The sequence below is a fragment of the Andrena cerasifolii genome, chromosome 2 (genome assembly GCF_050908995.1).
Source record: "Andrena cerasifolii isolate SP2316 chromosome 2, iyAndCera1_principal, whole genome shotgun sequence".
NCBI lineage: Eukaryota > Metazoa > Arthropoda > Insecta > Hymenoptera > Andrenidae > Andrena > Andrena cerasifolii.
Window position 1 is genome coordinate 976,551 of NC_135119.1, and position 25,645 is coordinate 1,002,195.

At 38.9% G+C, this 25,645-nt stretch overlaps 2 protein-coding genes and 1 long non-coding RNA gene across 10 annotated transcripts in view; 1 reads left to right on the plus strand and 2 right to left on the minus strand.

Moving 5' to 3' along the window:
- The window catches only part of LOC143378488 (uncharacterized), a 35,084-nt gene extending 19,087 nt beyond the window's left edge, over positions 1-15,997 (plus strand). For 2 of the 3 annotated variants that reach the window (XM_076830270.1, XM_076830271.1), the window contains one exon: positions 14,793-15,997. In XM_076830270.1, the coding sequence (XP_076686385.1) occupies positions 14,793-15,429 (637 nt within the window). In that variant the 3' untranslated portion in view covers positions 15,430-15,997. The remainder of the gene's footprint in view (positions 1-14,792) is intronic. The other variant, XM_076830272.1, reaches the window with a different exon arrangement.
- Positions 15,998-16,329: 332 nt separating this feature from the next.
- Positions 16,330-20,804, minus strand: LOC143378559 (uncharacterized). The gene is made up of 2 exons (XR_013088289.1): positions 19,478-20,804; positions 16,330-16,772 (listed from the first exon to the last, which is right to left on the minus strand). It is a non-coding gene; the product is annotated as an uncharacterized LOC143378559 (long non-coding RNA).
- An 891-nt stretch (positions 20,805-21,695) lies between these two features.
- Positions 21,696-25,645, minus strand: part of Wdp (Leucine rich repeat protein windpipe) — a 72,143-nt gene continuing 68,193 nt past the window's right edge. For 3 of the 6 annotated variants that reach the window (XM_076830282.1, XM_076830281.1, XM_076830284.1), the window contains 2 exons: positions 24,887-25,014; positions 21,696-24,368 (listed from right to left, as the gene is read on the minus strand). In XM_076830282.1, coding sequence (XP_076686397.1) covers positions 22,265-24,352 — 2,088 coding nt within the window. In that variant the 5' untranslated portion in view covers positions 24,353-24,368; positions 24,887-25,014 and the 3' untranslated portion in view covers positions 21,696-22,264. The remainder of the gene's footprint in view (positions 24,369-24,886; positions 25,015-25,645) is intronic. The other 3 variants (XM_076830280.1, XM_076830279.1, XM_076830283.1) reach the window with 1 other exon arrangement.

Consider the following 25,645-nt stretch of genomic DNA (forward strand, 5'->3'; position numbering starts at 1 on the left):
AAACATAAGCAATCGATTGGCGTCGTTTTCGCAAAGATCTGATGAGAAATGCGGAACTGAAAGATTTCTCACTTCTTAATGGGTAGGTATACTAACCACTTCGAAGGGTCTTGTTTTCGGCACGTGGTGCTGGGTGCCAGTTTGTTTGACTAGCGTCACGAAAGGATCACCCTGTACGTCTATTTAGCTTTCTAACCATTTCGAGGGTCTAGCCCAGGGGTGTCGAACTAGCGGCTCCCGAGCCGCAGTGGCTCGTTCTCCTCTTCTCCTGCTCCGTAGAGACGTAGGAGAACGGCCCCCACCACACCTGCTTCATTCCGATGAATTTCTCCTCCGGGTGCCGCACTCCCTCCCTGCCGGGTCTCGTACAACGCCTGAGGAAAAATAAGTGGGGAACCGTCTGACCCGGGGCCCGACTCATGCGGCTCTCGGAGTGGGGAAGTTCGACACTCCTGGTCTAGCCTATCCTACGGATATGAGTTTGCACCGCACACTACTACAGTTTTCCCTATCCGTTACACTCATGTTATCATTGGGTTTCGAGCTCTCCTTCCGTGGGGCTCTGTAAACATCATGGAGGCCGGGCTCCCAAATGCTCCAACTGCCCTTCACTGCTGTAGTAGGTACTCAAGAAATGGTTGGAATGGTTTGAAGAAGAAATATTTCAGATAAAAGTTGCTTGTTTTCTACTTTGGATTGCGGATATAATTAGTTTGACCTCCCTCTTTAAACACAATGGTGGATGGGGGGCATTATTCACACAGATTTAAAGGCTCCTGAGATGTAGGATATAGGTACCTATTTATTGCCCATATTCCGTTACGATGGTTCATAGGTAGTCTGAATGAATGGCACATGCAAAGTAGCTATATACTGTCACACGTTTTTATGTTTTCTTACTCTCGACCACAGAAATTGTCATCGCGGGCTTGGTGTCGTCGGTAGTATGCGTTTTGCTTTATAGTGCTCAACACTCGAAACGTTAAAAGATAGATACTGTTTAGAGTAGTTTAAACCGAAGGTATACTGGCATATGGCACTGAGCAAGGGGCCTCCAACATAAGAAAGTGTAGGCTCGCTGCGATAGTTGGACTGTGTCGAGCACGATGCCTGTATTTAGCCGTCTCATTGAAGGGTGGCATATGGACATAACGCGAATAAGTGTAGTGGTGCATCCTTATCACTAGCCTCACCTCAACTTGTAGGTGTCAAATAGTTAAAAGGGGCAAGATAGGTAGTTCGAAAACAAAGTACCTTAAAGTGTGATAGGTAATTATTTACAAAAGAGTTATTTACAATGGGGTTAGAATCTAACCGTTCGATGTTTTAGTGGCCCCCTGTGAGGTTTACAAATTTTGTTCTTAAATCTTCCGAAACCATCTAGCCCACACCAACTACCGATTACAGTTTTTTCCGAATATCTCGAAAACTAAAGCCGAGCGACGGTAATATGTATAGAAAAAAGTTGTTCAGAATGTTAACCTTGACCACATATTTCAAGGTCATCGAAATCAGTGAGGACAACCCTTTTGTAAATAATTACCGTTCGATGTGTTCCTCGAACGCTTCAAAACTTTCCAAAAAATTGAATTGGTTGGAATAATAAGAACAGTGCTGAAATATTCGTTACATACCTCTACGTGAAAAATTCAACTACAGAATTATTTCTTCAGGATTTCTATATCACTTCTTAATAAATAAACCAATATGTTTCAATTTATATTAAATGCCGTTAGTTTGGTTTATTAGACACGTCTCGTATGGCACGTGTACAATTTTAGATGTGAAAAAGAGCCTTTCACGTTCGTATTTATCGCTTTAGTTTATTAAGGCAGGTTTATCCTGTACATCGTCAGTGACTGAAGTGACTGAACTTATTGTTAGCGTCCTCTGCTCATGAACTACTCTAAAAACTTTGAAATGATGAAAAGTTTGTGCTTGCGGGTTTCTCGCCAAAAATATTGCTAGGGGGGTGGGAATCTAGAATATACACGTATAGGTATAAACATAAATATTTTTCTTTTAAATACTTCTAATACATTAGGGTGATTTTTACAATGAAAATGAGGTGAAACTGGATTATATTCGGATTATTCTTTACATGATTATATTTAGTATTTTATTCGTTTATGTAATGAATAGTGATTTACAGTTTCGTACATGACGCACTCATAATGTTCGAAACCACTCAATACCACATAACTGTTGTTCAAAAAATTATTTTAATTCTGCTTGTATAATAGCTTATTCGGCCACCAGTTTGACTTGGCAAAGCAAGAAACCTAAGTAAGAGGGATTCAAGGACATGTTGCCTGAACGTTAATTAGTGTTTAGTAGACTATTTGAGAGTATTGGAAAGGTAAACTGTTTTCTGAGCTTAGCACCATGGGAGCTACATGCGAAAAATGGTCACAGTGTCTGAAAAACGCATAAACAATGGGTATTCATTACTTCGAGTATTGTGGACATTATGTTTGACCTATTACAGAATAGTTGGGACGTACATGTGGTATAAGGAGAGATTTTACCACCTGATCCCTAAATAATTTTTTTTGACTAGCTTATGAACAGTGTACTGAAGGATTATGAAGATTCATAAGCCTCGTGGCCACTAGCAATAAACTTGCGACATTTATTGCGAGAGTTGATGTCAGCATTGTGTAAACACGCCTGAGAGTAACTCTAGCAAATTCTGATCACTTGCGACAGTTGGTCTCAGCAAGTGAATTCTGTCATAGTGTAGACACCCGATAATCTTCTCTCAGAGAGAAAGATTTTACTTCCAAACGAATTGGAAATTTTTGGCGAGAGTAGAAAGCAAGTAGGTGGACCATAGTATTCGGTTTCGAATCTACGTGCACGCCAGCATTTTTGTATCACTTTTAGTAATGTTTGGTCCAACTAATTCTAAATTCTAGTGTGTTGGACCGACATTATAGTAGATACTTTACGTATAAATTTTTGCTCTCAACTCTCAAGTGTAACACTGCAGTGTAGACAAGCGGGACATATCTTGCGCAAGACTTCTCTCGCAACTACTTGCAGGCAAGAACTTGCGTAAAAGAATTACTGTAGTGTAAACACTCATGCAAGTTTCTTACGCAATAAATGTCGCAAGTTTATTGCCAGTGGCCACTAGAACGAAGGCATAGTAAGCAGTACGCTTTCAGTACGCTTATTTTAATATCTCCTTAAAACAAATTGAATGCTAACCTAAAAGCGGTCTGCTTCAACCCAGGTGTAATTTTGACTCTTTAATGAAATTTTGCACTGTGATAAGACTTAATATGTTGAATCTACTGAAATATGGTTCCAGATTTTCCACAATCCGTTTACAGAACTTACCGGTAACGTTGCATGTGATACTGAAATGGTGATGGGGTTCTAAGTACGACCCTACAAACACGGAACAGAAGAATGTATTAGATCACAAACGCAGTATACCCTAGAGTAGATCTGTCTGAGACAGGCTGTCTACTTATGGGGTTTCGTGTTTCCAGTTCTAAAATGCCGATCTCCTGAAACACTACTTGCTTTCGAGCGCCCTCTACTCTTTTTTAGCGGTGGCTGTGGGAAGCATATCGTGTTTCTCCCACTGACATTGGTAAAGCTACCTTATTACCGAAAAAATAGGTTAAAGCTTTGTATATACAGGATGTTGCACTAACTCTGTCCACCTCGTATATCACCGTTATTTCAAGTAATAAGTGAAAATATTACTCACAAAAGTTGTATGGTTGCAAGAAATACATAACGTGATGGCAATAGTTTCTATATAGGTGGAGGCATAGAGAAGATCTGGAGGTTAATTTTATTTTTGTGAACAAAATGTCTAAATTTTCATAATGAAATTCGATAGAATAGCGAAATTTAAGTATAAAAGTACTAAGGTACATTTATCGCAAACCTCACCGTACTGAGATATTACATTTTATTATGAAACATGGTCGAGCGCATGTACCATGTACATGTGTCAGTATGTACCCTGATAGCCAGATCTGGGCAGCAGAATCTGACGTCAGAACTGCAGCAGTCTGTGTCCGCATTTGGCTGCGTTCTGATGTGCAGAGCCTGAGGTGCAGTGCCTGATGTCAGATGGACAGCAGATTTCGCCGTCTGCTAGGCACAGCAACAGCGCCATCTGTAGGCAATTGCTTGGTAATTCTTGATCTCAGATGGCGCTGTTGCTGTGCCTAGCAGACGGCGAAATCTGCTGTCGATCTGCTGTCGATCTGCTGTCCATCTGACATCAGGCACTGCACCTCAGGCTCTGCACATCAGAACGCAGCCAAATGCGGACACAGACTGCTGCAGTTCTGACGTCAGATTCTGCTGTCCAGATCTGGCTATCAGGGTAGGTACATCAGATGGCTGGCCATCAAATACTGTTAATAATAGTGATAAATATATTTTACAGTCTTGAAATTATAAGATGCCATACGAGACGTGTGTAATAAACCAAACTAACGTCATCAAAAAGTGATATAGAAATCATGAACAAATAGTTGAATTTTTTACGTAGAAAAATGTACAAATCAATATTCCAATACTGTTTCAATTATCCCAACTAATTCAATTTTTGAAACGATTTGAAACATTCGAATACATCGAACTTCAAACGAATTCGCTTTCGAGCTACCTATCTTGCCTCTTTTAACTGTTTGACACTTCCGATGGGAAGGACGTCAGCAAGCACAGTGGTGTAATTTATTATCCTTTTTAGTAAAAAGGCACGAGCATGCCAAGGCAGGTAAAATATCGGCGGCCAATGCGGTCCTAAACTGAGGAACGAAATATTCATTTGGCATCTTGACCTGCAAGACTATCGCTTACACCACTTGGGTTTTCCTCAACCACCTACCTCAGCGCTGTTCAACGTGCCTTCTGAGAGGCAAAAGTCATCCCCACCATCGTCCGCCGTTGCCATGGTCAAAACGCGGCGGAGTCAAAGTAACTGTGAACGTCGGCGTCGCGCGAGACTCAAGTTACTGAGCGTGCTTGCTACGGAACTGTCACGGTCTCCTTTTTAGCGTCGCGAGGTTTCCTTGACAACATGTCACGCTGCTCGAAACGAAGTTCGGAAGGCGAAGCAGGCGTATGAGGGGCCCCTACGCTGAACAGCGCTGACCTACCTTGTATACCTTCCACACACCTGCTCATTCCCCAGACTCATTATACAAGATGTTTGGCTACACGTAGGAATAAATTTAAGGGGTGATTCTAGACACCATACTAAGACGAAAAGTAAAAATAACGGTATTGCGGTTGAGGTTTCGTTTGTTATAAGCGTTTAAAGATACCTATGCCGAAAAACAGGTAATCCGCGTGCACATGTTACATGCGGGACAAGTCAGGCGTGGAGTCAAGCAGTGGTCGTCAAAGCCACTGTTGCACGGTGTCACTCACCTGAGAGGAGTTACGACGAAAGGGCAATGTTAAGTCCCAGAGGGGATTACTGACCTGCGAGCGAGCAGTGATTGCTATACACCATTGGAAAGGTCTCGGTAAGGCGAATCGATTGATACAATTTCTAACTTCAATATTAAATGGGATCTGCTCTAAAAATGACCTCAATGTTTGAGATTTTACGGTTTTGAACCAAAGAAACCGGTAGTAAAATCCCCTCTGGCCCGTGGGGCCTCGGGTAAGCACCTGAAGACAAAATCGAGAGATGTAAACGATACTCTAACTGGCTGGGGCGGCAAAAGTGCCTCATGACCTTCATTTCAGTGTCGGTAGGGTTAAGCCCGCGTTTGCCCCGTGGGTCACTGATCCATTGGCGATTTCGTACTGGGTATTAGGAAAGTGGCCCATACGGCAAATGCAACCTCAAGACCGCCCTGAAATGAAAGTCATGGGGCATATTTGCCGCCCTAGCCTGCTGGAGTACCGCTTTCATCCTTTCGTTTTTCCTCAGGTGCCTTCCTGAAGTCCTTCGGGCCAGTTGGGATTTTACTACCGATTTCTTTTGTTCAAAACCGCAAAATCTCAAACTTTGAGGTAATTTTTTCGAGCTGATTCCATCTGATATTGAAGTTAAAAATGGTATCAATCAATTGGTCTTGACGACAACTTTCCAATGGTATAGCAGAGGTGTACAGGGAGCCGTTTTTAGCTCCTAGTTGCGAGCAACCCGCCTGTCCCGTTGCTAAGGTTAGGATCGGTGAGGAGAACTGAAGTAGTGTACGTGCGTGCTCGTAGGCTCGTAGCGATTGATAGGTTACAGCCAGAAATTTCATTTGTCGAAACGCAATTCATAAAAAAAACAAAGGCGAAATGATAATCAATAAAAATGGCATTTAAAGAAGCCCAACCGGTTGCCCTTTAATAGACATTTCGGACTGGTATTTTACGGAATATAAAAATGCAAAACTAAGCATTATCGGACATATACGCATACCACCTGTTCTTATTATCTTGATGAGTAGAACCTAAGTGCAATGGTGGCTACCACATGCGTGTACGTATATAACTCTTTAACTTTTATAAATGATATATATTGTTAATTAAAATTTGATTTTCTTTGTGTCCGAGTTATTTATTTGTATAGTATTAACATTCTAAATATTTTATGTGTCGGTGAAAAGATAAGTATTAATAGCACTAAATGTTTCATTATCAGTAAAATCGAACCGTCAAGTCATATCAAATGCCGGCAGTAGCAAATGTTTTGGAAATTTCATCACCCCCCTAAATTTTATTACGGGACCTGTTCTGCACTGGGGCTCCACAAGGAACCCAGCCATATACAGCATTTTATGTTGCAACCCGCGCTCGCGCGAAAAGGTAAAATGGCAACAGCGCCTCACGGACGCATTCCACTACAACCATACACTACTGTAGTTCTCCTCACCGATTCTCACCTTGGATAGGCGAGTTGCTCGCAGCTAGGCGCTAAAAACGGCTCCATATGCACCCCTGGTGTATACCAATCGCTGCTCGCTCGTAGGTCAGTAATCCCCTCTGGGACTTAACATTGTCCTTTCGTCGTAGCTTCTCTCACGTGAATGACACCGTGCGACAGTGGTTTTGACGACCACTGCTCAACCCCTCGCCTGCTTTGCCCCGCGTGCAGCGGTGCACAGGGATTACCTGCTTTTAGGTATATCTTTAAACCAGGCATGCACAGGACCCCCAATTCCGGGCGCGAGCGCACATTCGAGCTCGAGTTGAGCTCGTTCAAGGACAAGCGAGTCCGCCAACGGAGTGGGGAGCGGAGCGTTTAGGTGTGTAAGACACAGGTTGCCGCAGGGGCCTTCAGAGTTTGACGCTCTGAAAATAAGGCACATTTTTGGAATTTTTTTAAAGAAAAGTATTGAGAATTATAATTCCAAACTTTGTACTTTTATTAATTGAATTTTGAAAAATGTGTTCAAATTTTTGTACGCAATAATAGTCATTTGGTTCAAAGTTATAATGGTACGAGTAAGGGGGGTTTGAAAAAAAGTTTGTTGCTGGGGAACATGATTTTGGCTATCCTAATCATCTGAAACAAAAAACGCAAAATTTTTCTTAATCTGTATGAGTGTGGTTATCGTGTGAACTAAAATGAATGAAAAATGTTGAAAAGCACAAAACTGCTTCCCTAGTAGCATTTCTGGTTGGCCCACAGTATCCCCAAGTTGGGAATTAGTTGGCCATCAAAATGCCAACAATAAATGCTACTAGGGTTGTATTTCAAATGAAAACATTAATTTTTGGAAAAAGCATTTGTTAGTGTCCTGTGTTGCAAAATTGGATTTTTGCAAATAATTACTTCATTCTAGTTTATACGATAACCACACTTATATAGATTAAGAAAAAATGTACGTGTTTTGTGTCCGATGACTACGACAGCCAGAATCATGTTCGCCAGCATCAAACTTTTTTTTAAACCCCTCTTACTGCTACCATTATAACTTTGAACAAAATTATTATTATTGCGTGCAAAAATTTAAACATATTTTTCAAATCTCAATTAACCCTCGGTATCCTGTGCCTGAGTCAATTTTGACCCACCGCTTGAGTTCGCTAATGCACACAGTGACGGATCTGTTTATCCCAGTTGCGGCGAAGCCATCATTTAGCTGTTGGGGGTGTTATAATAACATAAACAGGACCTTTCCGGTGACTGGGTTGAAGCAACAATGGGAAGCTCGAGACAATGCCATATTTTCCTTGGAGAAAACAAAGTGGGCATACGGCCTCTGCAGTCATACAGTTCTCCACCACGAGACCTTAGATCGAGGAGTGGGGAGTGAGCATACTACGGTCGAGCTCGAGGGCGCATCGACTGCCCAGGGGCAGACTTAATACACCCCTGCTTTAAACAGTCGCTCGGAGCTCTCGCTCCTACATAGCTGATATTGGCGATATTGCTGATGGTGGGGGGAACCGGCTGACTGGTAACGGGGATTGTGCGGCCCGCGGCGGCGAATAAATTGCTCAGCCCTGCATTAAGAAGTGAGAAATGGTCAAGTTCCGCATTTCTCACCACACCTTTGCGAAAACAACCGGTTCATTACGTTTTTTCAATCGGTTCCTTATGTTTCTTCGATGAAGGACATTGTATGAAAAATTGATTTACATAATTTCAAGCTGACTTCGTTAAAAATAGTCCGATTTACATGATATTTGGTATTATTTTATTCGGGAGAACGCCATGAATCTATTGGTACCACTTCCATATCTAGAAGGCGAGAGCGAGATGGAACGAGAGCGAGTCAGAGGAACGGTACGAGACAGACGAGGCGTTGATACTTCGTCTCGCTCTGTCTTTCAGGCGCCTGATAATCCTGATATTCCGTCCTTTGCGTGTGCGACGGAGTATCAGGCTATCCGACAGACGGAGCGAGACAAACTACAACGCGTCGTCTGTCTCGTAACCGTTCCTCGCTCGCTTTCAGTTCCTCTGACTCGCTATCGTTCTATCTCGCTCTCGTCTTCGGCAAGAAAGGAGAGAGAAACTATCGCTCGGAATAGTATGTACAACCCCCTCTACGTTGAATGCTCACCGCCGCGCCGCACAGTGGTTCCAAAGTGACTTTTTGCGGACAAAATTCCGTATTTCCGTCAATTCTCAACCGATTTTTGATTTTTTTTGCTCATTTTGTAGGAGATTAAATTTGCTATAATATCAAATATCTGAATTGCAACCAAAACGTGTTTTTCTATCCTTTTTTCTGACAAAGTTGGATGAAAACTATAGTAGAACAATCTTTGGGGCTAATTTGATAAGATTTTGCTTATCTAAGTAGTTTTTTTTACGTAAAGTCTTCAATCGGCACTAGGTAATAGCGGAAACATAAAACAGGTGATCTGTTGACACGTCAGAATGGTTGAAATACAACTTTACAAGGGCTGAAAATTTGGAATGTCTACTGAGTTTACTACAACCAGAACCGTCTAAAATATCAAATCAATATATGATTCTAGAACCTAATAGCGTTCAGAAATATCGAAGAACGTCAAAACCGTGATTTATTTTTTTATGTTTTTATTATTGTTTATTAGTAAATAAAACTTTATCGAATCTTCCCGAACCACATTTTGGGCATTTGTAATGTGGGTAAGAATGTAATAAACAAATTCAAAATGGTGATAGCGCTCGAAGTGCCTTTCTGTGGACAAAATTCCATATCTCAGTGAATTCTCAACCGATTTGTATCTTTTTTTGCTCGTTTTGTCTGGAATTAAATTTGCTAAAATGTCACACAGTAGTTTTCTAAAATTTTCTTTAGGGATTAAAAGAAAAAAAAATTCTGAACTCTTGGTTCCGAATCAACGAGTTTATTAACCAGTTTTTTCATACAACATTAAAACGAGATAAAATAAAAGAAATATAAATTAAACAATTCGAATTTAAACAAGTTTGCCTTCTTCCATATATTCTGCATCTTCTTTATAATTAGACAAAAGATATTTTGCGTCTTTTTCAAGTTCAACAGACGGAGTTGGCCATTGGGACCTCAAAATCGAAATTAAAGGACCCGATGTTATTAATAAATTATGAATTATATCCTCATTTATCAAAAACCTCGAACTTTTCCTGGTATTAAACTGTCGGAATCTTGTAAAATCTTTGTTCCTAGATTCCTGAGCTTCTTCCGACATCTGACCAATCGGCAGAATAGCCGAGTTTATAACGTCTTTTCCGTGAATTTTTTTTTTTTTAATCGCTAAAGAAAATTTTGGAAAACTACTGTGTGACATTTTAGCAAATATAATCCCAGACAAAACGAGCAAAAAAAAGATAAAAATCGGTTGAGAATTCACTGAGATACGGAATTTTGTCCACAGAAAGGCACTTCGAGCGCTATCGCCAATTAAACAAAATCGGATTGACACCGCAGTGGCAAATGGTGGCAGCTAATTCTTTTTTTAATTTGTTTATTACATTCTTACCCACATTACAAATGTCCAAAATGTGGTTCGGGAAGATTCGAAGTTTTATTTACTAATTAACAATAATAATAACATAAAAAAATAAATCACGGTTTTGACGTTCTTCGATATTTCTGAACGCTATTAGGTTCTAGAATCATATATTGAATTAATATTTTAGACGGTTCTGGTTGTAGTAAACTCAGTAGACATTCCAAATTTTCAGCCCTTGTAAAGTTGTATTTCAACCATTCTGACGTGTCAACAGATCGCCTGTTTTATGTTTCCGCTATTACCTAGTGCCGATTGAAGATTTTACGTAAAAAAAACTACTTAGATAAGCAAAATCTTATCAAATTAGCCCCAAAGATTGTTCTACTATAGTTTTCATCCAACGTTGTCAGAAAAAAGGATAGAAAAACACGTTTTAGTTGCAATTCAGATATTTGATATTATAGCAAATTTAATCCCCTACAAAATGAGCAAAAAAAATCAAAAATCGGTTGAGAATTGACGGAAATACGGAATTTTGTCCGCAAAAAGTCACTTTGGAACCACTTTGCGCCGGTTCCTAGTTGCGAGCTTTCAACGAAAATAATACTGTAGAGAGGAAATCCTCGTATGGCGTGTGCACAAGCGTATTAGTGTATATAGCTCTATATATGCGAGGATTCCCCATCTACTACTCCCTACTACGTCACGAGTTCCTGCAGCTATTCTCCCTCTACTACTCGTTATTACGTCATGTGCCCGTTATTTTTGCAAAGCCCCCTCCTACACGTCACGCGTTTGCGCAGATCAAGTACACGCAATCCAGATGTACCGTCGCCTCTACATTCTACAAGTAGGCATTCATCTGCTGCCTCGAATAATCCTAATGAATATGATTCAGCTGTGTCATCAACCGATGTACCCACTGTTGCTACGCTACCATACACAAATTTTAATTTCTTTAAAACTGCCCCTCAAGTATTTCAAACACAATTTCTGAACATTAATAAGCTTGGTAACGTTTGCTTCATTTGTGTTCGAATATGGTTTAAGAACGACGTGAAACCAGTTGATCCCAAGCATCAACAGCTCTTACATACTTCTTTCCCAGCCATTAACATTCAACATGTGGTAACGTGCAACTGCAACACATGCATAAATTGTGTGCCTCAAAATAATAATATTCCAACGTCATCCAAATCAAATGGTTTCATATATTCACAAATACCTTCTCACCTACCTACATTAGATTTGTTGTCAAAGAGTTTAATTTCACTCAGGATACCGTTCATTCAAATTCGACGCTTGCGACATGCACGTGGAATCTTCGGGAAAATTATTAATGTTCCAGTGTTTCTAAATACGATGGTGAATCATTTGCCAAGAAACATTGATGACGATCATTATGTTAGTAATGTTTATATTAAGAGAAAAAAATACATACCTAAATCACTTTATTTAGTTGGTTTGGTGAAAAAACGAAACATAAAAAATTGGCTGCAATGTTTATTTGAAACTCCTCTGTACAGGCTATACGGCATTAGAGCTTAAGATCCTTTGTTTCATAATGAGAATGTTAATCAAATTCCTATAGATAGAATTACTGAAGACATACCAAACACTGTTATGGAATGATGAAAAGTATCTTCGTATTGCACCACGAGAAGCAAATATACCACGCAGTCTGCTTCTCGATGAACATGCAGAGGAATAAAACTTATTCACATTAAGAAAAATTCACGGTTTTGATATTTAAGAAGAAGTTTCACTTCTAACGCGTGATATGCAAGTGACGCCGACGGATTCCTTATGTTTTTCTGAAGAAAATCATACCAAATGTCATGTAAACCTGACTATTTTTAACGGAGTTAGCTTGAAATTATGGAAATCAATTTTTCATGTAATTTCCTTCATTGTGGTCCGAATTACGTAGTTCTTGGTGTTAGTTTCATCGGAGAAGTTTTTACAAAGATCTGATGAGAAATGCGGAGCTTGGGCATTTCTCGCCTCTTAAGGGGTCATGCTCAGTCAGGAGGCCGAAAAAGGGTGGTCTTTAGAAATTTTTTACTCAAAAGCTATAACACATTTCTCAAAAAATCTTTTTCCCTTTTAAGGAATGCATTTAGTACCGTGCATCGTAATTTTTTTTATTTAAAAATATTTATCAATAACTAAGTTATTATCCATCACTCGAAGGTTCTAAAAAAAAGGCATCTGCGGTGACCACTGCTGCTCGAAAGTCGATCATCTGAAATAAAAAATTCAAAAGAATTTACTTAATATATTATATTATCTAGTATTTGAACGAAGGATTTTTCGAAATATTGATTTGGAAAATATGGCTGATGTTTAAAGTAAAAGTTTCAATTTCTACCATAAATCATGCCTGCTTTTCGTCAATTAAAAGAAAACTAAGCATCGGATAAAAAAAATCCTTCGTTCAAATATTAGATAATATAATATAATAAGTAAATTCCTTTGAATTTTTCATTTTAGATGATCGACTTTCAAGCAGCAGTGGTCACCACAGAAGCCTTTTTTTAGAGAACCTTCGAGTGATGGACAATAACTTAGTTATTGATAAATATTTTTAAATAAAAAAATTACGATGCACGGTACTAGATGCAATGCTTAAAAGGAAAAAGGATTTTTTGAGAAATGTGTTATAGTTTTTGAGTAAAAAATTTCCAAAGACCACCCTTTTTCGGCCTCCTGACAGCATGACCGCTTATTGGGTATTCCAGCCACTTCCAGGGGCGAAAGTCATAACAGACGGCGAGGCACCGCGGAGTGTTCTTTTTGCCACGGTGTACCGGGCGCCATCTCTTTGAGTCCAGTCGCGGATCGCACTGCATGTGTAAGTTTTGTCTCTGCAACACGGTCCTTATTACTTTTTGATGTCCTTGTACATACCGTTCGGATGAAAAGTAGAAAACGGAAGTGCGACAGTGGCGCGCGACAGCAAGATACTAAGGAACCATACGTTCCGGCGCCGTTGCCAACTTACAGTTACAAGGAAACTTTCCTCCAATATCATTGCTTCGAAGTTTCTCGGGGTTTCCAATGTTGTTGTATGTAGATATATAAACTTGGACGTTGTAGTTGGCATTAATGCCATGAATAACAATGTGACCTTAATATAACCTAAAGCTTCAGAATTTAAACGCAAACGAGATAGGTACATAGGATACATAAGATTAATTTATTAATATTTTTTTAATTCGCTACGAGCCGTGTCTAAGGGCAGTGAGATTGGTGGATCGAGGATTTGAGATTGTTTTATGGAGTTTGTTAGTTGGGGACGAACCGGGGCCTGGCTAACACCGGGAGCCACTAGGAATGTTTGTTTAGCCTCGTAACTTTATAATGTGATGCACCTCGAGCGGTAAATATGTATCTCTGTTGGTTTATCTTACACTGGAAAGTCATATAATGATTGAATTCTAACAAAGAACTGTGAATAAGAAATAACAAAAAGTATAATCTATAACTTCAGTCTTTGCAGTCGAGTATGCAGTCGACTTAGAAAGTGGTGGCGACATGAATGCCTTCAATTGAATATCATTCTTTTGTGGAAAACCTTGGTTGCACCACACTACTGCAGGAAATGATGGCAACGCCGGGTCAAGTACATTCCAAACACCCGAAAGGGTCAAAATGTGAATAGACAGCCTGTGAGCGTAACCAATTACATATTATAGAAAATGTTCAAAATGATAAATGAAAGTTTGGCGCCAGTTTAATACAGCCTATTCAGGAGGTCAAATAGTTGAAAAAAGTTCATATGAACCCTTGTCCGAAAATAATTTATTAGGAAGTAATTTTATAAGATAGCCCAGATTCTTTACCCGTTAATCAAAAGTTGTACAATGCTTCTGCGTTGTATGGGTATGCAGAGTTGCTGATTGATAAATAATTGAAGGATTTTTATTTTTTATATGAACTGTTTTAAACTATTTGACCTCCTGAATATGCTGTATTAATTTAAATTCTCACCGCTATGCTAACTTTCATTCCTATCGCTTGTATTGCTGCACTCTTATTTCAAGCTTATTGCTAGATGCTAAAGTTGGACGTGACTCGGAAATGGTAATGGGGCTCATGAGCCCCAAAATCGTGAGACAGAAAAAAGCATTGGGTAACGGGTCTATTCTATACCTCGTCTGTGGTTTAATTAACACAGATAGTAATATTGCCTATACAGGATAACTGAGAAATCTACTTTACCTTAGAGAGAATGAACCGACATTTTAGAATTCCATTTATATATGCAGAAATCTGTAGAATTTCTCAGAATTTATTAAAATTTTAATAATAAACTATAATATCGTGATTCGGCGCATCTGTTAGCGGAGTGATTTCTTTAATAACGATATAGACATTGGAATTTTTGTAACTCTCTTTCTCAATGTAAATCCATATAATTAACATTTATTCAGCAGGATTCAAGCTGTGCAAGAAGAACGCATTGAACGTACTCCAGAACCAAGGATCCACCCCCTGGAATTAATAGGACCACCTAGTTATGAAGAGGCTGTACAAATGCCCAGACTGGCCCGGTCTTTAGACAATTTGGATGAAATATCGGTAGAAACGACTTCCATGCGTATCATGGGTTCAGCTGATAATTTGAGGAGCAAGCAGAGGAGAACAAGGAAACTAAGGAAGAGGATTCAGAGCGAGGATGATTTGCTCAGACGAGAAGGGCGGCGACAAGAACGAATTCGGCGGGAAAGGAACAACTCGACCGGTAACATCGCTAGTGATTTACCACAGAGTGGCAGTCGAAGGAACTCCAGGTCAAATTCGACGCATAGAACTGCGAAGCAACGCGTGGTAAGTGAGTCTATGGACTCGGGAACCGAAAGGGTTCGCCCCAGGCCACAAACACCGAGTTCAAGAAAAAAGAAACGAAGGCACACAGTTTACGACGGACACTCAACTGACGATGAAGATTCTGATCTTCAGTCAATCCCTTTGAGCAGATCGATCGTCATCAGAGAACTACGAAAGGAACCAAAGGGCGGTTACAGAGAAGCGACGGTGGAACGAGACTCCGAATTATCTATGGTCTGAACCATTGAAATAAAATGTTATTACACTCTGATATTTTGTAAGCATCTGGCTATTAAAAGCGGCTATGGCTACCTGTTGCCTTACTAACCGTGGCAAAACTGTAATTGCCCAAGAGAGTTTTTCCATGTGGCGTCAACGTTTGTTATATAAACGTTGGAGCAATTAAATGGTTTTTTACCTTCCTTGCGAACGTAAAAATGACAGAATAATAACATATATTATTAGTTGTAATTACGATTATTAGGATATTGTTAAACCATAACAACAGAAAACTTATGAACTGAATGAAGGCTGCATATCGAAGGGTCCAATAAAGACTCCATTAATTTTGTATACTGCCGTTTACTGATTTTTATGATTTTGGTATACTTAATTTTTTTATGACGTAAGATATTGCAATATTAAAACCATTTTATTGTTTGAAGGAATTTGCAAAATTAGAAGGGGATGTAGACTGCAACGTCTTATACGTCATTGAAGGTGGCTGAAAAATTTAGTGATAAACTTTTTTACAAGATATTATGTTGCTACATAAAATCGAGTAATAATATTAAATACCACTAAACAATCTTCATGTTCTTTTTTTTAAAAACCCCAAATTGAAGAAAGAAATTTAAAAAATGTCAAATTACATTACATTATATTTATGAGCATCTTTTAATACATATTTTATCTCTGATAAAATATCATATAAATATTTTATCTTTTATTACTTTGCCATTATTTCATTTTCATGAATTAAATAGTCAACATAGGTAGGTACTTCTATATTTGAATATTGATATACTTGTATGATTACTTACCGTGGAGTGAATATAATTCTTCGTAATTTTACGAACGTTTTGAATTTAATGCTTTATCTATTATGTACGCATTAAGTAGGTCGTAAATTAAAAATAGACTAATAGGAAAGATTAATCTCTGTAACGATATTTTTTTAGTTAAAAGTGTAAACTTATATTGATGAATTAGGTATGGTTATAACGATATTTTGTAATGCTTGACAAGGTTTTCCTTACTAAAAGGAAAATCATAGAATCGAATCTTGACAAGAATGAAAGCATGGTAGGTAGGTACTTGTATAAAATTACAGTAATTTCACGCCAACGGGGGAACGATTAAAGTCAGCCTTCGCACCGTAAGCAATTATTTGATCGTATCAGTGTACCTATCATTTACGGCACTCCGTGAGGTAGAACAAATTGTAATGGGATCTCCAAAAAAAATGTAAATCTCTTTAAGTAATATCCAACGTGGTCAAACAAACATTAGACACGGTTAGAAAATACTGTAGCATTACGAAGTGGTTTACCACAGTTTTCATCCACATATAAGGGTTTAACCTTTAGAGGGCCGGGATTTTTCATTGAAATTGTAAATTTTATTTACTTAAAATTTATGCATATATACCACCAAAATGGCCGGCAAAGTATCCAATAGGGCCGAGCGATACTATATAGGCGAAAATTTAAATTTGAATTTTCAGTTGACCTGGGTGCGGAGTAGTTTTGATTAACCGAACACAACTGTAAAAAAAATTGGAAAATATTCATATCTGCAGGTTGCTTTTTCTCCTAAAAATGATTATATTTAGGAGAAAAAGGAACCTGCAGAAAAAATGATTATATTTAGGAGAAAAAGGAACCTGCAGACACGAATATTTTCCAATTTTTTTTACAGTTGTGTTTGGTTAATCAAAAGACAACTACTCCGGACCCAGGCCAACCGAAAATTCAAATTTAAATTTTCCGCTTCGCCCTGGTATCCAAATTCTTAGGTGGCCACTATAGTGGCCAGCCCGGTCGCGAACGGTATGGCATATACTGGAATTTTTAAAATTTGAACTTTAATGTTTCTAAGGGTTTTTGACATCGCTAATCACGATTCTAAGGTCACAGTATCGAAATTTTACACAGAAACAGCCTAAACAAGTTCAAATGTATAACAGCAGTTACATTCATATATTATTATTTCCTTTGGCTTTATTCAGAACTAACGACGTGGACGTAGAAAGTTTTGTAGCACTTTTTTGTTTTTTTGTGTTATTTTTGGGTTTGTTTTTTTAGTTTTCTGATTTTACTATTTACAGTATTTCCTCGTTAGCGGCTCGCTGGTCGGGACCGGCGTTGAGTCCGTATCGTGAACAGAACCCTAATTCCGAGTGTTCGTTTCTCGCTTCTTTCTGGCCGAAGGGGGGAGCGAGATGAAACACTGTTCGAATTTATATATCGGAAATTCGAATTTACGGTATTGATTTTTTCGTATGGAAATCCTCAAAACAGGGTGTTATGCACAATGTAGTGCGACATGTACAGCATATATAAAGAGTTCGACGTCTAGTTGGTCGTAATGAACGCAAATTGGATCGTCGGTTTTTATTACGTAATTTTGGAAAATAACGACGAATTAATAAATGATATTAGTCGAGACGGTTTGGGCAGATGAGAAGTGGAGTCATTCGGATCAAGATTCCGTAAAGATCTACACCGTGTTCCACATTTAGAGCATACTCGTTTCGCGCAGGTATTCGCTGCTGATTGGTAGTAAACCGGCAGGGAAAGTGCTACGACCAATCGCGTGTGTCAGATCCGTGGGAGCTGCGCAGATCGGTCACAAGTCGGCAGGGGCATTGGTACATTCTTATATGGAACGCAGTGTAAGCACTTGTAAACGAAATGAGGGAAAGGATACACGTTCATTATTCATTTTGTATAATGCATGGGCATTGGTGAGTTGCACGACTGCAGCTCGCATAATAAATAGTAAAATCAGAAAACTAAAAAGACAAATCCAAAAATAACACAAAAAACCCCAAAAACAAAATAAAGAACTACAAAACTTTCTACGTCCACGTCGTTTGCTCTGGGTAACGCCAAAGGAAAGAATAATTTAGGCTTGTTTAGATTGGCAACACTGTTTCTGCGTATAATTTCGATTCTCTGACCTTAGAATCGCGATTAGTGATTTCAAAAACCCTTAGAAACATTATTCCAAATTTTTAAATTTTCAATGGCCATTATAGTAGCCAGCCCGGCCCTCTAAAGCAGGCCTTCCCAAATAGGGGAAATGCACTCCTAACACAGATGTTTCGGTTCTCCCTCCACCGGTGCGCCTTCAGCTAAGGTGGGACGACTCCTACAACCCTCTCTCCGAGGAGACAGTAACGTCGCTGGGAAGCATGTTGGGCGCTTTAGGGCGAAAGTATCAAATGTGTCAAATTTTTATAAGAAATTTAATAATGACTTAAAAATAGTAGGAAAAATTAAAATTTAAACTAGCATTTCAAAATGACGTAAAAAGAATTACAAAAAATGTATTACATACATTGTTAACCCTTAACTGGTATCCTGGGGTCGCTCGTGACCCCAAGCACCCAAAGTTCGATGTACAATTTTCGGTTGTCTAAGTTGGTAAACTGAATTTCTAATTAATTTTATAATATTAGTTTAACTTTCTACGCTTCTATTATTTTCTACATTACCACCTAAGAAGAAAATATTCATAGTGGTTGCTCTAGTGTCGACTTTACAAATTTCTGTGCTCTTTTTTATTTGGGGTCTGCCACGACCCGAGTATATCAGTCACGTTTGCCAATAACAGTATACCAGTTAAGGGTTAAATTAAAATTGAAACTAGTTTAAATTTTAATTTTGAAACTAGTTTAAATTTTAATTTTTAAACTAGTTTAAATTTTAATTTTTAAACTAGTTTAAATTTTAATTTTTAAACTAGTTTAAATTTTAATTTTTAAACGAGTTTAAATTTTAATTTTTAAACTAGTTTAAATTTTAATTTTTAAACTAGTTTAAATTTTAATTTTTCCCACTATTTTTAAGTCATTATGAAATTTCCTATAAAAATTTGACACATTTGGTACTTTCGCCCTAAAGCGCCCAACATGCTTCCCAGCGGCGTTACTGTCTCCTCGGAGAGAGGGTTGTAGGAGTCGTCCCATCTTAGCTGAAGGCGCTAAGGTGGAGGGAGAACCGAAACATCTGTTTTAGGAGTGCATTTCCCCTACTTGGGAAGGCCTGCTCTAAAGGTTAACATTATCACTTTGTGTGAAGGCAACTGGCAACGTGTAAAATGGAAATTATCGCAAGGATGAAATTTCTTCTTATGATCGCATATATTCCTAATATTTTCTGAGTAATTTTATTTTTCGTACCATTGTATTGTATAATAATGTTTCCCACTTTCATTGCGTACTGTCTACAAATAAGTGTAGTAAGTGATAGGAGAATAAATAGTTAAGATATTACCTTAAACTCGTACAAGTGAAATAACACTTTGATTTACTAACATTTAAACAGGATCGATAGGTAGGGTCCGGGATAAACGATAAATATTAATAGTTTATTTCGCATCCGAAAGTTGAACTTAAAAAATATATTCCATACAATTACGTTAACTGTATTTTCGTCATCGTATTTATTCATAATAATGTATAAGTATACCTTGTAAACGCTGTACAACCAACTTATCTATTTAGGGAACAAAGCAAATGGCGACAATAATGATGACGTATCGATGATATCACGAAGGATTTCTCCTTCACGAAGGCCCTTTCTGGCGTTTCAGTAGTAATCACAGTATCGACGAGATAATCCTTTTCATAGCTGATTAAACTGACCGCTTGTGTGAAATCTTTACACATTTAACGAATAAATAATCTATGTTGCAATCATTGCTGCACGGGGACGTACATTGTTTCTTTGGGAGAACTTTTTTTACAAGGGGATCTGTCCTATCTTAACATTTTAATCGTAGCTAAATGCCTTAACATTTCACGCATTTGGTTTAAAGAAACGTACATAAAGAAATTTGGTATAAAAAAACGCTCGTAAGGAAAGTAATGAGAATACTTATCGCCACTATCAATCATCTTTAAGCAACTTCTACGTTTTCCTCTTTCCCAACATTTTTTATTCAAGATCGAATGCGGTTGCTGTCGAAGAAAGGTGCTTACATGTGGCTGAACAATTTAAACAATGATGCGTTATTTATGTTTCGTGCCCTTGTGTGTAACGTTTGAAGAACAAACACATGTTCACAACAGAACAATGAACAATTCGAACAATGTCCAACGTCAACATTTGCAATACCTATTTCGATAAACAAGTGAATTATTATTTGAGAATACTTAATATTGCAGAGATTGCAAATATGTGTGTGTTCTCGTGCAGGTAAGTTTATCGCATAATGATTCGAAAACGTTAGTAAAGAATCATTGAACAGAGTCGAAAATTCGCGAAATAGCCGCAAGCAGCGGGCTTCCTGCGAACGCAAATGATTTTACGTTTAAAATTGTTAAAATCTCTAATTGTGTCTTAAGAAAGATCGGAAAAATATGACGGTGAGGATTACCTACCTAAATTTTACTCGAATAATTTATTCTAAACGCAATCAGCTGCGCAATCTGTATGAAACATTAAAGTATTGCATATCGCGAAACAAGATCATCTAGTAAATGGCAACAGTATTATTAGGCATGATGATATGATTGATTTGGAATGCTCGTTCTATATTCATACGGTGGAAATTTTAAATAAATTAACCTTCCAGCTAATTAGTAAAACGATAAAGTCTGCTAACAGAAGTTAAAATTCTTTCCCTTTTCATTTCTAAAACTTACATTCAACGCTATACAGTGGAAGATTTATTTCTTACTAAAGTTACGTTACGCGTATAAAATATTTTACTGACAATTCTAACGTTTCGTTAACGCTAATCAAATCAGAAGGAAACAACTGCCGTAACATGATTTACGGATGGTTACGCCGGTGCTAAAATAAATTACGTCCAAATCAGAATTGTCGATAGGTTCCAAGCACGGTGTAATAGATAGGTGTTCCGACTACTGTCCAGAATGTGTGACTTTTTCGTCCTAGGTCTTCTGGCGGCCGGCAGATTTCGTGGCTGTTGTAAAGGCATTTACATATACATATACAGGCCTGGTATGGAATTCCTACTCGTAGTGGAAGGGGAACACGCCACGCATGCGCGTGATGACCCCGTGACGTCAAACCAATCGACGCCAAGGTTCTTGACAAATGACAGCGTCATCATGTGGCATGTTCCCCCTCCATTACGCGCAGGATTTTTCTGGCAAGCCCAGTAATACCATTAAAATCTCATTAGCACATATGTATATGCCTTCTAAGTCACAACGCCTCTCGCGGTGGCCAGGGGAACTAAACAGAAATCGGCAGACAAAATCGCTGGGGTAAAAGGTACAGAGTCGGAACACCTGTCTATTACGCCGTGGTTCCAAGTGCAGAGGATTCGAATGGAACTTTAGTTTAATTCCATTCAAGTTTGCATGAGAAGGAAGATCCTTAAGGAAACTGACTAGTGTGCTAATATTTCATATATGTACGTATATAAAATGTATCAAATATTTGCCCATCCATTAATCCTGGAGAAATAATGGGAGGTTATATAACATATATTATCTGCAGTTATGTACAAACTTGTTTCACTGAATCGCTCGTCCCTCCCTAATGTTCTTGACACTTGACCAAGCAAATCGCCGCCGAGCCGCACGCTATCAGCGTGATCTTCCACTAAAAGCAGTTCCGCTTCATCTTAGACATACAAACACGAAAATAATTCTAAACTCGCTTTATCGCGAACGTCCATCGCGACGAAGGGCCATGACGGGTGAGCCTAGGAACACTGGGAACACTATGAATTCATTCGGAATCGGAAACACACGTTCACGCTGATCACTGCTTCCTGTTTCTCGGCCACCTCCTAACTGTGCTCATGTCGTCTTCGATTGTACGATAAATCAGCATTTCACGTTTCTCATCAACTCCTTCGGGGATCGACTTCATGGCGTTTTGACTAGATTCTCGCCAGCCATTGTTCTCGTGATGAGTATAGGCGTCCTTGGCACGCTGTCCGGATTCTCTTGCAAGGTAATCTTCACTCTCTGAGCACCAGGGCTTAAGGGTGGCCCGTTGACTTCCGAGAGCTGAGCCATCGGACCGTTATTAACTGAAGGATCTATGGGGCTTGTCCTCGCGGACAATGAGTTATCTTTTACAGAGCTCACATCCTGACCAGTCGTCTCGCTGTCTCTTAGATCGCCCTGCGAGCTGACTGACCTCCGCGGTGGTTTCACTGGCTCCACACGATCGGCAGTGCCATTTGGAGATTTCGGGATGTTCGTCGTACTTTGATTTTGACAATCGTAGGGGGTCTTCCTTTCTTCGTGGTCGATCGCGTCTTCGACTAGAGGAATATTTTCCACGTTTCCATTGGAAGATATTTTCGGCTGCGTTGCGTTCTCTGTATCTAACAGAGCTTTCTGCATGTCCTTCAGCTCGGTTCCGTTTTCAACGTCTCCACGTTTTCGTTTCTTCCTGCAAAAGTTACCTTTGTAAGCAGCGAATCCTATGAGTGTTGCTAGAATTGCCAGTAAAGCAGCAAGGACGACGTAAGAACCCATTCCTTTTTTCGACTGCTTCGCTGGGGACACTTCAGCCAATTCATCATTCACATTTTCATTGCTGACTTTAACCTTGCCCATCTTCGACAGATCGTGTAAGTCACTGTCAACCAATTCGACTCCGTTCGTAGAAGCTACTGCAGTGCCTTCTGTTGTCATTTCGGTGGTGCTAGGGGCTGCTTCATTCAAATCGATATTCTTGGATACAACAGGCTTCTCGTCCACTTCCTCCGTGGGCGATGCATCGATAAATTGTTCCCCTTCCAAATCCAGATCCTTCTTCATTTCTGGACTCTCCGTAGTACTCCAAAACATGTTAAATAGCGAACTGATGATCCTATCACCCAAAGACGTTGACTCTTCTTCCTTTTCGCTCGTGTTCTCCACTTCACCAACCTTCTTCCATTCACCGAAAAGTATCCCTGCTCCAGAACCTTCTCCAGAGCCTTCGTCTCCATCTCCAGAACCTTCCACTGGATAAAACAAGGCATCCTTGTACACTTTTTTTCGGTCTGTGGTTACAATAGTAGATGTCTGATCCTTCTTCTCGTCGGAGTCGAAGAAAATCTCCTGATCCTTGTCTAGTGTCTTCTCAATTGAATCTACAACTGGTGTGGAGCTCGCTACTCCTTCGACAGCTGTCGTTACTTCCGGCGGCGCTTCACCTTCGTCTACGTCAGGTTGTGCCGGTTTTGTAGGCCACGTTGTGGAGATTTCGGGAGCCTCTGGGAACGGTGTTTCGATTTCTAGGCAGTCTTTACACTCCTCCTCCTTGCCAAGATTCTCGGGAACATCTCCAGATCCGTATTCTTCCTGCAGCCCCTCGTAACTTTGATCCCTCTGCATTTCGCCATCTTGCTCCTCGAAATTGCAGATGATCGTCGCGTCTGGCTTAAACAATGGCGTCCCCTTCATACTGTTTGGACCAGCGCAGAGGATTTTCTTCGAAAGCTTCACACCCCTTTTCAGGATCAAGTCTCTGACTCTAAGGGTCGCACAGTTGCATTCTAGAGGGTTATCTTGAATGTCAAGGTGTCGGAGAACTTTTAAATGGGCCAAGGTCGGTGGCAGTTGTCGAAGATTGTTCCTGCGAAGGTTTAGACTGTGTAAATGATTTAGACCGTTCATAGAGCCTAAAGCCAAATACCCAATACGATTTTCAGCGAGATTCAAGCTTCTTAGGTTGACCAATTTACGGAGGCTTCCTGGTTTTATTTCCTCTAGGCTGCCACCTGAGAGGTCCAAATGTCGAAGGCTGGTCAAGTTGCTGAAGTAGTCTGGTTGGAGAATCCGCTCGGTCGCGGTGGCTCTCAAAGATTCAAGGTCATAGGTCTCGATGTACTTGACATCTTCGAGCTCGTGACACTGGGCCACGGCACCGTTCTCCAAGTTGCAGAGCCCATTAGTCCAACCTGACTGGCTCAGTAGGATGAGGATCAATGACAGCACGGACGATGCAGTGTGCATTTTTTATCTGAATTACCTGCGAGAAAGAGAGGAATTCTGATTATATTATAGTCATTCATATTTATTTTATTATCTTAAGTATTATAATTTTTTTTTATATTACCTATTCATAGCAAAGATAGTAAAGACTATAGAAAAGGACAATAATTGAGTTTTAGTTCGCCATAATAAATAAATGTGTCATCTGAATTGCTATAAGAGCATATATTTTTTAAATTATTAACAATAAAATCTTTTGTATCGAATGGGAATGAATAAACTTATTTTTACTCAATTGTGAAATATTAAGATCAATCATATTGATCATATAATTTTTTTTTTGTTAAATTATAACTATTTTTAATGCAATTTAAGTAATTAATATTTACACAGAATATTCATTTATAACAGAGTATTGAATAGGGCATTTAATATAATTTTCAGGGATCACATAATCATCCAAGGACAAGTAACATATATTCGAGTCTATAATGTTCCTTCCAATAGCTTCATCAATGACCAAGTGAAATTGGAAGTGAGAAATGTAATACATACGTAGCTATCTTCACAATCGATATGTGTCATTATCAATAGCTTGACACTTTGACAGTACTCAGCTTACGGGTAGTGATAAGAGACAGTTCATTTCATACGATCAAGTCAGATTCTCACAGCAAAAGTCACTATAAAATTAAATACTTTGAGTTGGACTTAATAATAATAACAAAACACTTTATGCGTGTGCAAGTAATCATTTCACAAGTAAATAATCAATTAATTAACATAATGTCGTTCGTTAATTTCAAAATGTTTTATTCTTCTGTTCGCGGTAATCTTGAAGACATTTCATATGGATTCCTTCATTCATCAATACATTCATGCAATCATTGATTTACAAACTTAGAGGAGAGGAAAAATGCGTGTTAAACGCATTGAATCATTCTGGAGTTGGAAAATTTTGAAATAGTGCCAAACTAAATCTAAAAGTATTAAAGACAATTTCTATATGATATCGAAATTCTGAAAACTTGGGACTCTATGAAAGAATTTCTATGAAAATAAGGGTATGCAGGCGGTAAAGAAAGTTTCTGTCAATGATAATAATTATATTTTGTGCAACATGCACTGAATAAGAACAAGACTAATTAAGTAATTTGGAGTATTTAAATAAAAAATTGTTTTGTCCTTTCCACTCTTTTCGGATATCCTAGTAGATTGAAATATGTGTATCTCAAGATGTTCGAAATTATTCCCATCTTCAACTCTTAGAAAAACTTATCGACGGTACTGTATATTTACGTTATTTTTATTACG